Source organism: Hippopotamus amphibius, chromosome 17, assembly GCF_030028045.1.
Source record: "Hippopotamus amphibius kiboko isolate mHipAmp2 chromosome 17, mHipAmp2.hap2, whole genome shotgun sequence".
In the NCBI taxonomy this organism is placed as follows: domain Eukaryota; kingdom Metazoa; phylum Chordata; class Mammalia; order Artiodactyla; family Hippopotamidae; genus Hippopotamus; species Hippopotamus amphibius.
Window position 1 is genome coordinate 7447970 of NC_080202.1, and position 14636 is coordinate 7462605.

Here is a 14636-nt window from a genome sequence, read left to right on the forward strand (position 1 = left end):
TCCCAGGAGGCTGGTCCCAAGCAGCTGCCTTTCCTGCTCCCTCTGACGCTGTCTGCCCTGGATGTCTGAAGGCCCACGGCCCCCAGTAGGAGGAGACGCAGGCCTGGGGCTGGCCGCCCTCCGCTGCAGCTCACGCCCTGGCTCAGGAAACCCATGCCGGGCTCCTATCAGGACACCTACCCACTTTTCCTGAGGACCAGGCTCTGGGGGCCCTCAAATGGCAGTGATCCCAGGACACAGGTGGGTGGAGGAGAAGAGAGCAGCCCTGGCACCCAGAGCCCCTGGAGCAGCTCCAGGCAGGACGGGGAGACAGAACCACCACAGCACCAAACCTCATCTCGCAGCCGCCACCAAGGCCTCCAGCCGGTCATGAGGGACCAGACTCACGTTAGGAACTGAATTATGTCCCCCCCAGAATTCAAATGTTGGAGTCCTAACCCCAGCCCCTCGGGATGTGACCGTACTTGCAGACAAACTCTTTAAAGAGGTGATGAAGGTGATGAAGGTAAAATTCAGTCATCAGGGCAGGCCCCTACCCAATATGACTGGTGTCCTCATAAGAAGAGACGATTAGGACCCAGACACAGAGGGAAGGCCACGTGAGGACACAGGGAGAAGACAGCCGTCTGCAAACTGAGGAGAGAGGTCTCAGAAGGAACCAGTCCTGCTGCCCCCTTGATCTTGAACTTCCAACCCCCAGAGCCGTGAGAAATAAATGTCTGTTGTTTAAGCCCCGGCCTATGGTACATTGTTCTGAGCCCCCGAGCACACTCACAGCGCGTGTGCAACCTCAGGGAAGTGTCTTCTTCCCGAGGGGCCCTGCCCAGGCGTGTCCGAGGCCTCAGGAGGAGGCGGACTGTCCTGCCGCTCACCCAGCCAGCCTGGGGGCCCTTTCACGCCCCGGCTCCCCTGCGGAAGCTGCTGCCTCTGCTGGGGGAGGGAAGCCGTGTCTCCGAGGGCCCCCAACACCCCAGCAGACCGGTGGAGCAGTTATCGGGGCCTCCGTGATGGCTAGAATCCCTCCCAGCTCTGATCCCACAACTGTTCTCATGGACGAATCAACCTGAGGGCCGTTTGCAAAAGGGCGGCCCTCGCAGGCCTCAGGCGGGGAGCGAGCTAGGTGCCCAGGATGAGCGCGCGGGAGGCTGGCACGGGGTCAGAGGAGCAAGGCTGCACCAGGAGCTTCTCCAGGGGCCCTGCCCATGGACGGCCTCGTCCTTGCCCACCCCACGCATACGGGGAGCCCGCTATTCCTGCCCTTTAAGAAGAAAGCGGTTGAGAATCCGCCTGCCGATGCAGGGGACATGGGTTCGATCCCCGGTCTGGAAAGACCCCACGTGCCAGGGAGCAACTAAGCCCGTGCGTCACAACGACTGAGCCCACGTGCCACAACGACTGAGCCCGCACGCCTAGAGCCCGTGCTCCACAACAAGAGAAGCCACTGCAATAAGCCCAAGCACCGCAGCGAAGAGTAGCCCCCGTTCACCACAACTAGAGAAAACCTGCACACAGCAACGAAGACCCAACGCAGCCAAAAATTAATTAATTTTTAAAAAAAGAAGAAGAAAGTGCCAAATGCCAGGTGTCAGAGGCAGCCCTTCCCAGCTAGGGTCTGACAGAAATGCCCCTTCCAGTGCCCACAAGGCCTCCAGGCTGCAAAGAATCAAGTTCGGGAGAGAAACCGCTTGTGCTGTCCAGTCCTATGGGCTTTATCACACGCACAGAGTCCTGCAGCCACCACCACACTCAGGACACAGAACAGCCCAACACTCCCAAGAATCCCCTGGGCTCCTCCTTTGCCGTGATCCACCCCACCCCACCCCCCTTCTCCTGGCAACCCAGAACCTATTCTCCATCCCTGCAGCTTGGCCTTTTCAGACTGTCTTCTTCTGGGATGTGCGGTATGTAAGATACACGGAGGTACAGTATGTTCCACGGGGTCAGTAGGTCATCTTTTGAGACTGGCCTCCTTTACACCCAATGCATTCGAGATGCGTCCGTGCTGCTGTGTCAATCAACAGCGCGTTCACTGGCCTTGCCGAGTCGGATTCCACAATACGGATGCCCCACTGGCTGTGTCCATAAACCCACCGGAGCGTAGCTGGGTTGTTTCCAGTTTTTGGCAGTGGGAATAACACGGTTATCAGCATCCGTGAGCAGGTTTTGGTGTGAATATAGATTTCGTTTCTCTGGGATAAATACCCAAGGAAGGCATTGCTGGGTATGGTGGCAGGTCTATGCTTAATTTTATAAAACTCTTTTCCAGAGAGGCTGCGCGATTTTGAATTCCCCAGTCACGTATGAGACTTCCGGTTACTACACGTCTGCGCCAGTGCTCGGGACTGTCAGGGCTTTTTTTTCCCCCGACATTCTAATGGGTGGGTAATGGCATCTCGCTGTGGTTTTCATCTGCATTTCCCTAATGCAGACAAATGAGGGTCTGGGTATTTACTTGCCATCCCTGGATCTTTGCTAAGTATCTGTTCAAGCACTCTACCCATTTCTAGCCCAGTGCTTGGTTGTCTTATTGTGGAGTTCTGAGAGTCCTCTACATAGCCTGGGTTCAAGTCCTTGGTCGGATATGTGATGCACAGCTATTCTCTCCCCTCGGCAGCATGTCTCATAGCAGGAGCTTCTTGCAAGGTAAGCTGGACGTGTCACTCCAGTCACTGATCCTCAGGCCTCCGGTGGCTTCCACGGCTCTTGGAATGGGGCCCCCTCCCCCCTGCCCTCCCCTGAGCTCACCCTGCTCTCCCTCACCTCCCTGCTGACTGACAGCCCTCCAGCCCTTTCCTGCTTCCAGGCACTGGTACCCACGTGGCTGCTTGCTCCTCACACTCCAGGTCCCATCCCATCCTCAGAGAGGTCCTCCAGGATGCTTTGTAGAGAGGCTCCGCACCCCCCTGCCGCACCCACCAATCTCCCCCAACCCCCGCCACTTATACTCTGTTACACTCTCTCTTTGCACCTTGTTTATTTCCTCCACGTAACTCACCACAATCTATAATAATCCTGGGCTTACTTTTTCCTCTCCATCATCAACCTCCCTCCAGAACACAAGCTCCACGGGAACATGTCTCTCCTGGTCACCACTGCAGCCCCAGTTCCCGCATGGAGCACACGCTCCGAGAACACAGGCTGAATCAGTGCACGCGCTCAGGGCCAATGTGCCGCCCCCTCGGTGGGGAAGAGGCCGTTTCACAGACCCCGCCTATCTGGAGGAAAGTAGGAGGGGCACAAAGCTATGACCGTCCCCTCACATCCGAGATCACCGGCAACCTCCAGGACCAACACGCCCCACTCCTAAATTCTCTGTGTTAATGAGGGGATGAGGATAATTTAAATTCACAGATAACCCACAAACTTCATCTCAGCTGTCTGGGTCCTCCTCCTCCGAGGCTCTGCTTCTCCCCCTCCCAGCAGCTGCTAAGGAGGCACAAAAAAAAGAAACGTTTCGAGTTGCACGGCCTTCCCTTCCCCTGTGCTTTCGGACAGAGATGCAGACAGCAGAAGGGAAGGGGGAGCCCCGTTATCCCAAACTGGGTCATTTGCTCCTCCGTGATCTAATTAACTATAGTCTTCCTGCACCTGATTTACAGCTGAGGCGAAAAGCACAGGTCCTACAGATAGTTCCGTGTGTGCGTGTGTGTGTGTTGTCTGCACGCACAGGCTCGGGCAGGGGCTGGACAGGGCAGTGGGGGAGGTGCTGGAGCACCTGGGTGACCGCAGTGAGGACCAGCTCGGGCCTCACATCCAACTTTGAGCCCCAGGTCCATCCGGAGCCCCTCAGATGCGTCAGGTCTTTCTTGGCAGCACCTTCAGAACCAGGTCTGGATGCAAACACCTCATCCCCACCTCCTCTGCTCAGGGCCTCCGCCCGCAGCTGCCAGGCACCCGTCTCCGCTATTTGAGTCATTTGTCAATGTTGCTCCTAAAGCAAGGGTGTGCAACGGCATTAGGGCAAATCCCTGGGGGCCTGCCCAGTCCGGTGGGAATCGGCCTTCAAGTCCACCCTGGGGCTGAGCCCCTCAAGTGAGAGGGACCAGCTGTCCTGGGCACCACACTCACTGAAAGAACTCAGGCCACGGGAGCCAAAGGAACGGTCTGCATCTGGTGTGCACGCTGGCAATGGCAGGGGCCCCCTGGTTATTCTCTTTTCCTCCGCTCGTACTAATAATCAGAACGGCTCACCAGCGTGGTGTGCACACCACGTGCCAGGCTCCTTCTCTGCATCATCTCATTTAACTGACACCATAACCCTAGGAGGGAGGAGGGACTATTATTAGGCCCATTTTCAGGTGGGAAAACTGAGGCATCAAAGAGTAAGTACCTTGCCTTGAGGCAGAATCTGCACCCTGGTCTCAATAACTCCAAGTTCCACACTTTTAAAAGCTCTTCATCCCTAGCCTGTGGCTGAGGCCCCGCCTGCTGCTCTTCTGTAACAGAAGCTACTTCCCCAGTAAAATGTCCCTGTTAACTGGCTGAGGGCCACCATCAGGAGGCTTTTCTGCTCAGACCGGGGACCCCTGGGGATCCTCCAGGGAAGTTCGTGTAGAATCAGGATGTGAGGGCTTCCTAGGTGGCGCAGTGGTTAAGAATCCGCCTGACAATGCAGAGGTCACGGGTTCGATCCCCGCTCCAGGAAGATCCCACATGCCATGGAGCAACTAAGCCCGTGTGCCAAAAAAAAAAAAAAAAAAAAAAGAATCAGGATGTGAGCAAGCTTCAGAGACAAGGGGACTGACACCCAGGGAGGTGAAGAAACTGGCCAGGGAGGTCCAGGGGAATGAGATGGAGACACTGTCCTATTGTATCAGGGACCCATAAGATTTTTTTAAATTTATGATTTCTTTTTAAAAAGAGCACGTATGTGCTCGCTTCGGCAGCACATATACTAAAATTGGAACGATACAGAGAAGATTAGCATGGTCCCCGTGCAAGGATGACCGCAAATTCGTGAAGCGTTCCATATTTAAAAAAATAAAAAAAGAAAAAAAAGAGCACATATTATGTGGCCTGTCAAAGCTGTATAGAACTCAGAGACCACAAATCTGAATATGATTTCACAGACGAGGAGACTAAAGTCCCGAAACTTGTGTGAGGCTCTTGGGCTCTGAGCCTGAAGCAAATCTGGAGATCAGGATTCTGACCCCCGTGGTCCCCAGGGAACAGGGAAGGATGCACCAACACAGGCCACAGCCGCAGCTGAGCTCTTCCATGGGGGATTTCCTCTCCTCTGACTGTCTCTCTCCCCGTGGCCTTGATTGGACCCTTGGATTGTGGTCTCTGTCCTCTGAGCTGGGAGCTGCTCCAGCCACTGAGTACCTTCCTGCCAAGATGACCAAGCCTTTTCCCTGCACCCCCAAGAGGATGCCAGGGAAAGGAAATGTGATGAGGAGCCCACACATCGAAAGGGCATCTCTGTGGCTTTTCAGCTTTTGTACACTGCATGGACACTACCCAGGTTCCTAAATGTGCAGTGACTAAATCCTCAGATGAGCAGATCTAGACATATACGTGTACACACACACACACACACACACACACACACACAATCTAGCAGTAATGACCATCCAATCCCAGCCTTCATCTGGACACTGGAGCATCAGGCTGCATAACTAAGCTCCCAGCCTTACCAGCAAGCTTTAAATTTTCACAATTTTAAACACACACCCCCCTCCACCCAGTTTTCATCAAGAGAGCCATTAAAACGTTGAAATTTATGGATAATAAGTCTCTCTCCTCTAAAGAATAAATCCTAGGCCACCTGTGAGTATTCCCTTTCTCAACACAACAGCAGGTCACTGTACTCGTTTCTTACTCTCCCACTGCCCTGGTCCTCAGCCTTGGTTACACAGCAGCGTGGTCGGGGAGCCCAGGTGGTGTTCCGAGATGCTCGCTTCCTCCCCAACCCTTGCCAGAGCTGCTGCAAGAAACAGGGGTGGCTGGGAGCAGCAAGGAGGCCCTGGTGAAGACAGTGTGGTCCCTTGCAGGCCTCTGCCCGCTGCCGCCCATACCTTCTGAGGACTCAGGCAGTGGGCCCTTCTTAGCAGCCTGCAATCAGCCATGGTGACTGTGGACTTACAGGGGCCAGGGCCATGAGGGAAAGAAACAGGGGGTTTTGAAGCGGGGGTGCCAGATGCGGTGGGTAATCTCTTCCTTCTCATCACAATTCGGTTCACGGGAGACTCCTGGAATGTCTTTATCCATCACAGCTGGTTTGGGGAGATGATAAATTCATATCGTTTAAGTGGAGGCATGGCTGAAATGGTTAAATGGTAACGTCTTCTTTCCCGGCTGGAAAGAGAGAGAGCCCCCAAGTCCATAAAGAAGACAAATGGTAAACAAAACCGCCTATCTTTTGACAGATTCCAGGACGAGTATCGTTCACACACCCTTCTGCGGAGAAAGGGGAGAAATTCATCTCGTCTGACTTTGTATAGGACAACAGCCCGCGCCATAATGAGGCCTTCCCAGTGCTGTGAAATTGCGCTGAATAGCGGAGAGTGCGGCCGCCTGCTCCCTGGGCATGTAGATTACAGCCCTTTGTGTGCGCCAGCCCTGCCAGCCCCGGCCTGCGTCTCCACTAGGGGAGGGGAGGAAGAACCCAACAAATTTGTTGCTATGAAACTTCAAATGGGGAACGGCATAATGATGTTTGCGATGGAATGCCCTTGCTCCAAGCCGTTCTTGTCTAGTCCACCCCCGCTCTCAACTGAACAAGGTCGGGAGTCAGCCAATCACCAGCAGTGTATGGGTGGCCTCAGCCCCCTGCCTGGGGCTCCTCCCAGGCCCTGGGAAGTCGGGTGGCAGTGGGGGTAAAGGGGCCCTGATGGCTACTCCCAAGAACCCTCAGATCAACAGCCAACTTGAGTCAAGAGGCACTGCCGGTTGTCCCATTTCCATGAAATGCATCTGAAACAGAGCAAAGAAGTGCAACCTTCCACATCTACATGATTTTGGAACCCCCTGACAGCAAACCATCAGAGATCAAAATGCGGGGACCAAATGCTTCCACCAAGGCAACCGTTTTTTTACACCATCCGGCCCTGGGAAGACAAGACAGCAGACTCCTCAGGGGGTGATGGAGAGACCCCTGTCTGAAGCTCTCAAGGGTACACATCCCCTTGCCGGCAACTGAACTCCTACAGCTGGTTCCTGCCAAGATCTCAGGGTCTTTCTTTGGAAGGGGAATTGCGCAAAGTTCCCACATCCCCTAAGGAGGTGACACCAGGAAAAACAGACCTGAGGAGAAAGATCTAGAACTTTCAAAAGATGACTTTCCTCACCAAGGAAACGGCAGGACTTTTCAGGTCACATTTTTCTTCTCACCATCAGAGAGCAGATCTTTAAGCATTGTCTTTTCTTACCAATCACCAAGCAGGGCCTTTGCAGCAATGCTCTTCCTCACCAATCAGGAGGCAGGATCCTTGAAACGTTGTCTTTCCTCACCAATCAGAAGACACGGAGAGTCCCACCCTTTACCGCCACATTTCCCCAGAAGAATAAGCAAGTGTCCTTCTGAGCAGATTCCATCTTTCCATCTTCTCCTCTTTCATGGGTTCTTCTCCCAGTGTTACCACCAAACCAGCTGCTGTTCAGGGCTGGGAGAAAGGACACAGCCACCCAGGCTGTCTACAGGATTTGAAAAAGACCACACCCTTGTCTACCTCCATCTGTGCCTCCTGGAAACCAGCAAAGAAAGGCGGCATCTCCACACCGCTTAACCAGAATGGCAGAGCCCTGGAGGACGATCTGCAGGTTCCCAGGACCCCACGGCCTCCTGACAGCTCGCTCCTTGCAGTGACAGGCCACACACGGGCCTCGTCCCTCCCCTCAGCAACAGAGGAAAGGCAGGGCAGGCAGATGGCAAGATGACCAATGCCCTACTCCTGCCTGACTCCCCAGGGGGCATGCCTTTCCTGCTCCGACAGCAGAAACTGGCATGGCAGGAAGCGACCACTGCCCTTCCAGACACAACCCAGACCTTCTTATCTACCGGCATAGGGCTGCCCACCTGACTGGGCCATGTTGATTAAATTTCCTTGGCCAAGTTCCCAAGAAATCTGTGTGCAACCAGTTGTTTACAAGACCCGGGCTTCAGTTTCTTCTGTAGAAAAGAGACAACAAACATTTGGGCACAAGGCGCTGGCCACCTTCCAGCTACGTTCTCTGAAAACCCAAAGCCCTCCTTCCCTGGTGCCCCTGCCTTCCTGCCATCGTAGATGTTTCTTGGGTCTCTTTGCCCAGGTCACTTTCTCCATCCCTGCTCAAAATCTCCCTGGGGATTCTCACCTGATCAGTTAGTTCCTTTTTAATGTGGAAACAGCCCAGCTACCTTTATGCTTAAATTTCTCTCGGCAACCACCAGAGGCAGCCTTAGGTCCACAGATCTGGAAGGAGAGCTTGCTTGTGTGCTGGAATCCACCCTACTCATCTCTGCTCATTTGGAATCCAAGGGATTTCTCTAGGAGAAGACAGACCGGGGACCGTTTTTTTGGAGAACAGCGTTCTGCCCAAGCAGGGCTGGCTTCATGGGCCCCACACTCAGAAGGGCACACGCTTGGTTGAAACTGTGCTTGCCATTTTGAAATTCTTCGCAGTTCCTGAACAAGAAGCCCTGTATTTTCATTTTGCACTGGGACCCCGCGAATTATGTAATCGGTCCTGCACACAAGTGCCCAACATCTGGTGGATTTCCTGTTAAGAAGATGATACTTTGGCTTCATCCAAGGCTAAGCAGTGGCTGCAGGAGGGTTTCTCTGCTGCAGCTCATCCTCTGGGCCGAAGTCTTCCCTGGCTTGGGTCTCTCCCATGTCAGGGTCTTTGCAGGCCCACGTGAGGATCCCAACCATGCTGGCTGGTGGCCCAAGAGCCCCCCAGAAATAAATATCTTCTCAGGAAGTCATGTTCACAGCAAGCTGTGGCTCTAGGCCCCAAGTTTTGGACCCAGAGAGCCCTGGTTCCTGGAACTCCCAGAAGCACATGCTGGTGAGGGGGAGCACTTCTCCCCTCCCCCAGGGTCACTGAATTCCCTGGCATTTCATCAACTCCTCTGAGTCATCAGACCATCGCTTCAGTTTTGTTCGGAGGAGAAAACAAACAGCAGAAAGTGAAAACATTACTGCTTGCTTCAGTGGACGAAAATACGGTGCTCCGTCTGCCTTTAATTTTTTTGTCCTGAGAAGTGAAACTATTTGCAGGTGGATTAAATGTTCCTTCTGAGCTCCTGCCCTGCTCCGCCCCCCGCCCAGTTGCCGACATCACTGTGAAGGTGCGCATCTGGGTGAGTGTGGGGGGCTGGGGGGGGGGCGGGGCGGCGGAGGCACACAGTCAAAGAAATGCATCTGCGTGGTTTTGGTGAAAGAGAGCCCTTTGTGCCGAAGGTAAGCCCGGCGAACAGGACCCCCGCCCTGTGGTATGCGGCACACCTGTGAGGACGGAGGGGGCGGGGCGGGGCCGGGAGCCCTGCACCCTCGCGGGGATCCCACCTCCTTTCTTCTCCCGGAGCCATTTCTCCACCGCCCCTTTGTTCCGGCACACACCTCCAGATACCTGGAGGGCGTGCGTGCGTGCGTGCCTGCGTGAGATGATCTCAGCGTGGGGACGAGAAAAAAGAAAGAGGAGGAGGAGGAGAGGGGAGAGGAGAAGGGAGAGGGGAGGGGGAGGGGGAGGGGGAGGGGCGGCCCAGGCCCCGCCTACCTTTGCAGGCCTTGCGGTGGGTGATGGGCTTGCCCAGGTCGCGGTAGTAGCCCTCCTTGCAGTAGTGGCAGTGACGGCCGGCCGTGTTGTGGCGGCAGTTGAGGCAGACGCCCCCGCTCTTGCGCCCCGACAGCTTGTAAAGCTCCATGTTGAAGCGGCAGCGCCGGGCGTGCAGGTTGCAGTTACAGGCTGTGGGAGACAGGGACACCGGTCAAGAAGGGGGTCAGGAGGGGCGCCGGAGACCCTGTCCCCGCAGCTCCCCTTCCTCCACTGCCCGACCCCGAGGCGGCCTTTCCTCCGGGAGCTTTTTCCTTGGCTCCCCTGTTTGCATCCATCAGCAGGTATTGACCACCTGGCAGTACCTGAGCCATCGCCAGGCGCCTGCTTCCCCCTCCAGCGGAGACGGTTCACTTCCTTCAAACGATCCCCACCCCCACCCCCTAACCATCACACGCGTCAGAGCTGGGAGGTGCGGCTGGCATCTTCCTTGTGCCCAAATCCTGCTTGTTATGGGCTGGACTGTGTCCCACTCCCTGCCCCCCGCGCCCCAACCCTACTCATATGCTGGAGCCCTAACCCCAGAACCTCCAAATGTGACTGCATTTGGAGAGACCTTGGCAGAGGACCTACCCTGGAGATGGGGCCTTTAAGGAGATGATTACATTAAAATGAGGACATTAGGGTGTGCCTAGTCCAATCTGACTGGTGTCCTCTTTTTATAAAGAAGAAGTTTGGACACACAGAGAGATGGCAGGGGTGCTAGTCAAGGAGAGAGGCCTCAGGAGAAACCAACTCTGCCCACACTTGGATCTTGACTCCAGCCTCGGAATTATGAGAAATAAACGTGTGGTGGTTAAGCGCCCGGTGGGTGGCATCTTATCACAGCGGCCGGAGCAGACACATGCGCCACTTCCGAGCGTCACCTCTGCCCACGCACACTCCCCACTTCCTGGAGCTCCAACCACTGCGCTGGACTCCCCTTTTCCCTCCTGCCACTGAGGGCTGGGGCCCTGCCGCACCACCTCCCCTCCCACCATTGACTTGCACGACTTCCCATGACGTGGTGGCCCACGCTCCGGGCCGCTGGGGTCTCTGGACAGGCCCTCAGCATCCTCCCCATGGTCCTCCTCCTGCCTAATCCTGCTTCCCTCTGCCTGTTCCTCACATGCTCCTCTGGACTCAGCACCCTTTTCTCTCTGCTCTGATTGCTCTCCCGGGTCTGCCTTCTTCACCCTTCACAGCAGGGCCCACCTATGCACTCCTGACTCCCAATCCACATTTCCAGCTGCTGCTTTGGGGTTTCTATGCGGACCTAGAGGTCCTCCCCCAAGCCCATTCACTGCTCTCCATCCATCAGGGCTCGGCCCCTCTGTCACCTGAGCCGAGCCCTCCAAGCTCCCAACACTGTAACCAGAGCAGGAGTTCTAAGCACCTATCTGAGGATGTCCAGTACCTGTTTAAAATCTTTCAGTGGCTCCCCGCTGAATAAAATCTAAATCGTTTAACACGGCCTCCAGGGCTCTGAATGAACAGGTCCTGCTTCTCCCTCCCACTGCAGCTCTGCTCACGCCCCTCTCCTCGGACGCTTCAGCTGTATCAAACTTTCTCTGTTTCTGGAGCATGCAGCGTGGGAGGGGCCCCTCTGTGGCTTTGCATATGCTGTTCCTTGCCTCCTAGGACCCTCTGCTCTCAAGCCCCCTCCGCATCTGCCTGTATCCTTCTCGTCCTCTATGTCTCGGTTTTTTTTTTCCCCAGAACTTTTATTGAGATGTAATTGATATGCAATAAACTGCATATATTTCAAGTGTACAATTTGGTTTTTTTTTTCTTATTAGTAATGTATATATAGCAATCCCAATCTCCCAATGCGCCCCACCCCAATGTGTCTTGGTTTCAATGTCACTTTCAGGCCGATCTTCACCTCCCACCAGCCTGGCTTACACACTGTTGGCCCGGCGGGGGGGAGGGCAGTGGTGGTTCTGAGCTCCCCAGGCATCCAGCACGGCCCCCACACAGCCCTCCTCGTATTACCCTGTGACACTATTACCTGCTTCTTCTTTAGGCTTCTAACTCTGGGATATCGCCAGCTTAAATACGGCCTAATCTTGCTCACTCTACAACACGATTCGCCCTTGCTTTTGTGCTAAGCTTGTTTTAAACCGCATTTTATGTAATTGTTAAAGAAATATGTGTTTAATACCAGACACTTGAAAAACAAAAGCAGAAAGGTTAAAAAAAAAAAAAAAGGTGCACTCTAATTTCCACCAACTGCTGTTAATACTTTCCTTGCAGGCTTTAATTAACATTTGCTCAGCTGTGGAGCTATTTAATTCTTTCCTACACACATGGGTCATACTTCCTCGTCTATTTTCTCATAATGACGAACATTTTTTAATGTCAGATAATGTCCTTCATAGTTTTGAAAGTTCTCCACTATATGGATACACGAAATGGGCTCCCTGGAATCAGAAGCTGAGGTAGTTAAAAGCAGGGCCGTCCCCGACTGGGCAGTTATTTCCAGTTTTTCACTATTATAAATAACTACCTTTGAATATGCACATTTGTATTCCGCTCTGATGACTATCGTATGCTAAATTTCCCAGGGCAGAATCGCTAGGTTAAATTTTGGTGTTTTTAACTTGAGGTCTCAGTTGCCCTCAAGAAACGCTGTCCTAGTTTACTCTCCCACCAGCAGGATGTGAGAGCTCCTATTTCTCCACACCCTTGAAAAGAATAACAAAATGCATTTGGTATCAGCATTCTTTTATTTTAACCTTTGCCAATTCATCTGGAAAACACACATACACACACGATTTTAATTTGCATGTCTTTGATTACCAGTGAGGTTGGACATTTCTCCATGTGTTTGTTTTTCTTATTTCTTTTTGTGTGTGTAGGCATTGCCTGTTCATGCCATTTGCCCAGATTTCAAATAAGGTGGGTTTTTTTCTTATGCTGTCTCCATTTGTCTTTTTTACATACAAGCTGCAAATATTTTCACCAGTTTCTTATTCACATTACTTTTGTGATTTAAAATATTTTGCCTCTAATTTTTCTCTCAGATGTTATGGTAAGCTTCTTTAAATATTCTTCCTAGAATCGCCCTCCAAATCAACACAATTTACAAGTAGAGACGGACGAGGGCTTTAGAGGAGTGGCTGTGTGTGAAACAAGAGAAAAGACCCCAGCTGATGCCTGAGGTCTGGAAGAAGCATCTAGAAGCCAAATAAGGCCAGAGAGTGACTCCTGAGAGCCTTACAAATGTCCTCTCATCACCTCCAGCCCTAAGGGCTGAGTTCAACCAGGTGCAAAGAAACTTCCTCAGCTATGCCCTGCCTACCAGCACAGGAAAAGATGCAAGTTCACTGTCACTGTGGTCTCACTCAGCCAGACTAGGGTGAGAGGGGGCTGCTCAGCGGGGTTAAGTGACTTACGAGCCGAGTAACACCGAGCCAGGAAATGGGGGCCCAGGACTAGAAGCCAGGTTTTCCGGCTCCTGGCCCACTGCCCCAGAGGAAAGGGCCCACATCACTGGAAGGAACAGCTGGCTCTAGACTACAGCTCACAAGCTGCATCTTTCCTACTAGGACAGAAGTCACAGGGCTTGACACAGGGATCTAGAAGGATCAGCAGGGTGTCATTTCCTCAGGCTTCTCAGGTACGGGAAAGTCCTCAGTAGCAGCATCTTCTGGTCCTTCTTGAGGGCAGATGCTAAGCCCACGTCCACATCTGTAAAGTCAGCCAGCTGTCCCTCATTCCCTCCTGGGAGCTCAGTGCGCCCTTCCCCACCCCGAACGGAACCTCTGGCTGATACCTCTCTTCCATATGCACCTTACACCAACAAAAGTTCTTCCCAAACAGCTGGTCCCACAAAAGAAAGTTCAGAGGCCAAACATCAAAAGACAGGGCTTCCCCCCCACCCCTGCCCTGTCCCCCTCCTCTTGGAGCTGTCAAGGGACATCAGTGGCAATTGCCCACGCTCAGGCTTCTGCAAAGTATTTTACGGCTTGTTTTCTTTTCTCTTTGTTTTATTTTCTCTGCACAAATGGAAAAATGCGTCAGGCAAAGCAGCTCACATCTGGATCCCTTGGCTCCAGAGAGATGTCGCCCAGCTCCCAGCCTGTCCCCTGCCCCTTCCTTGGAAAGACACCTTAATCCCTCATGCCTTCCTGTTTATCTCCTGCCTGTCATGGAGGCAAAAATATTGGGTATTAGTTTCATTATCAGATTTCAAGGCGGGAAGGCAAGGGCAGCTTTGTGAGAACAGAGAGGTCAGGCCAGAGAGAAGAGAGGGCAGAGGGCAGCACCGCTTATGAGGAGCCCTGGGGGGCTCTGTGTCCTGTCCAGGGGTCCCCAGGCCACCCAGAGGGAGCTGTTCTGGCCTGGACCCCAAGCTCTGTGACCTCCTTCAGGTGTCACATGGGGATTGCCAAGGACACCTCACGTGTGGCTGCATTTCAGACCCAGGGGCACAACATGGGGCAGGAGGGAGGAGGAAGTGAGCTCCCCATCCCCCCCCACCCCGAAACCTGGCAGGGAAAGGGGCCCAGGAGATGAGGTCCCATTTTCCTCTCCCATCGCAAGGTCCTATTTTAACACATGCCTGTCACCATCATTCCTTAAGCTTCTTTGAACTTCTCCCACCAACCTGGACCGCCCAGCCCCTCACCACCCGCCGGGGCAGTTCCATCAACACACATGCAGGAGCTCTGGCTCTGGGCCAGGCCCTGTGCCACAGGCCATGAGGGAGACAGAGGCTCCCGGTCTCTCAGAGGGAGGGGCAGAAGAGCACTCCCGGCAGCAAGCTCTCAGATAAAGTGGGACAGATGCTCCCCTCGGGGGTCTTGGTTCCTGGAGGATGGGGACAGTGTTTGCCCTTATATCCTTCAGCCCAGAGCAGACCTCGATATACTTTCATTATACAAATGAGAGAG

At 53.7% G+C, this 14636-nt stretch overlaps 1 protein-coding gene and 1 non-coding gene across 2 annotated transcripts in view; one reads left to right on the forward strand and one right to left on the reverse strand.

The window, feature by feature from the left end:
* Nucleotides 1–14636, reverse strand: part of NTN1 (netrin 1) — a 179699-nt gene that overhangs the window by 58617 nt on the left and 106446 nt on the right. Inside the window, exon 3 of the mRNA XM_057716091.1 lies at nucleotides 9703–9891. Within this exon, the coding sequence (XP_057572074.1) occupies nucleotides 9703–9891 (189 nt within the window). The remainder of the gene's footprint in view (nucleotides 1–9702; nucleotides 9892–14636) is intronic.
* On the forward strand, nucleotides 4871–4976 carry LOC130841167 (U6 spliceosomal RNA). The gene has a single exon (XR_009050202.1). It is a non-coding gene; the product is annotated as a U6 spliceosomal RNA (small nuclear RNA).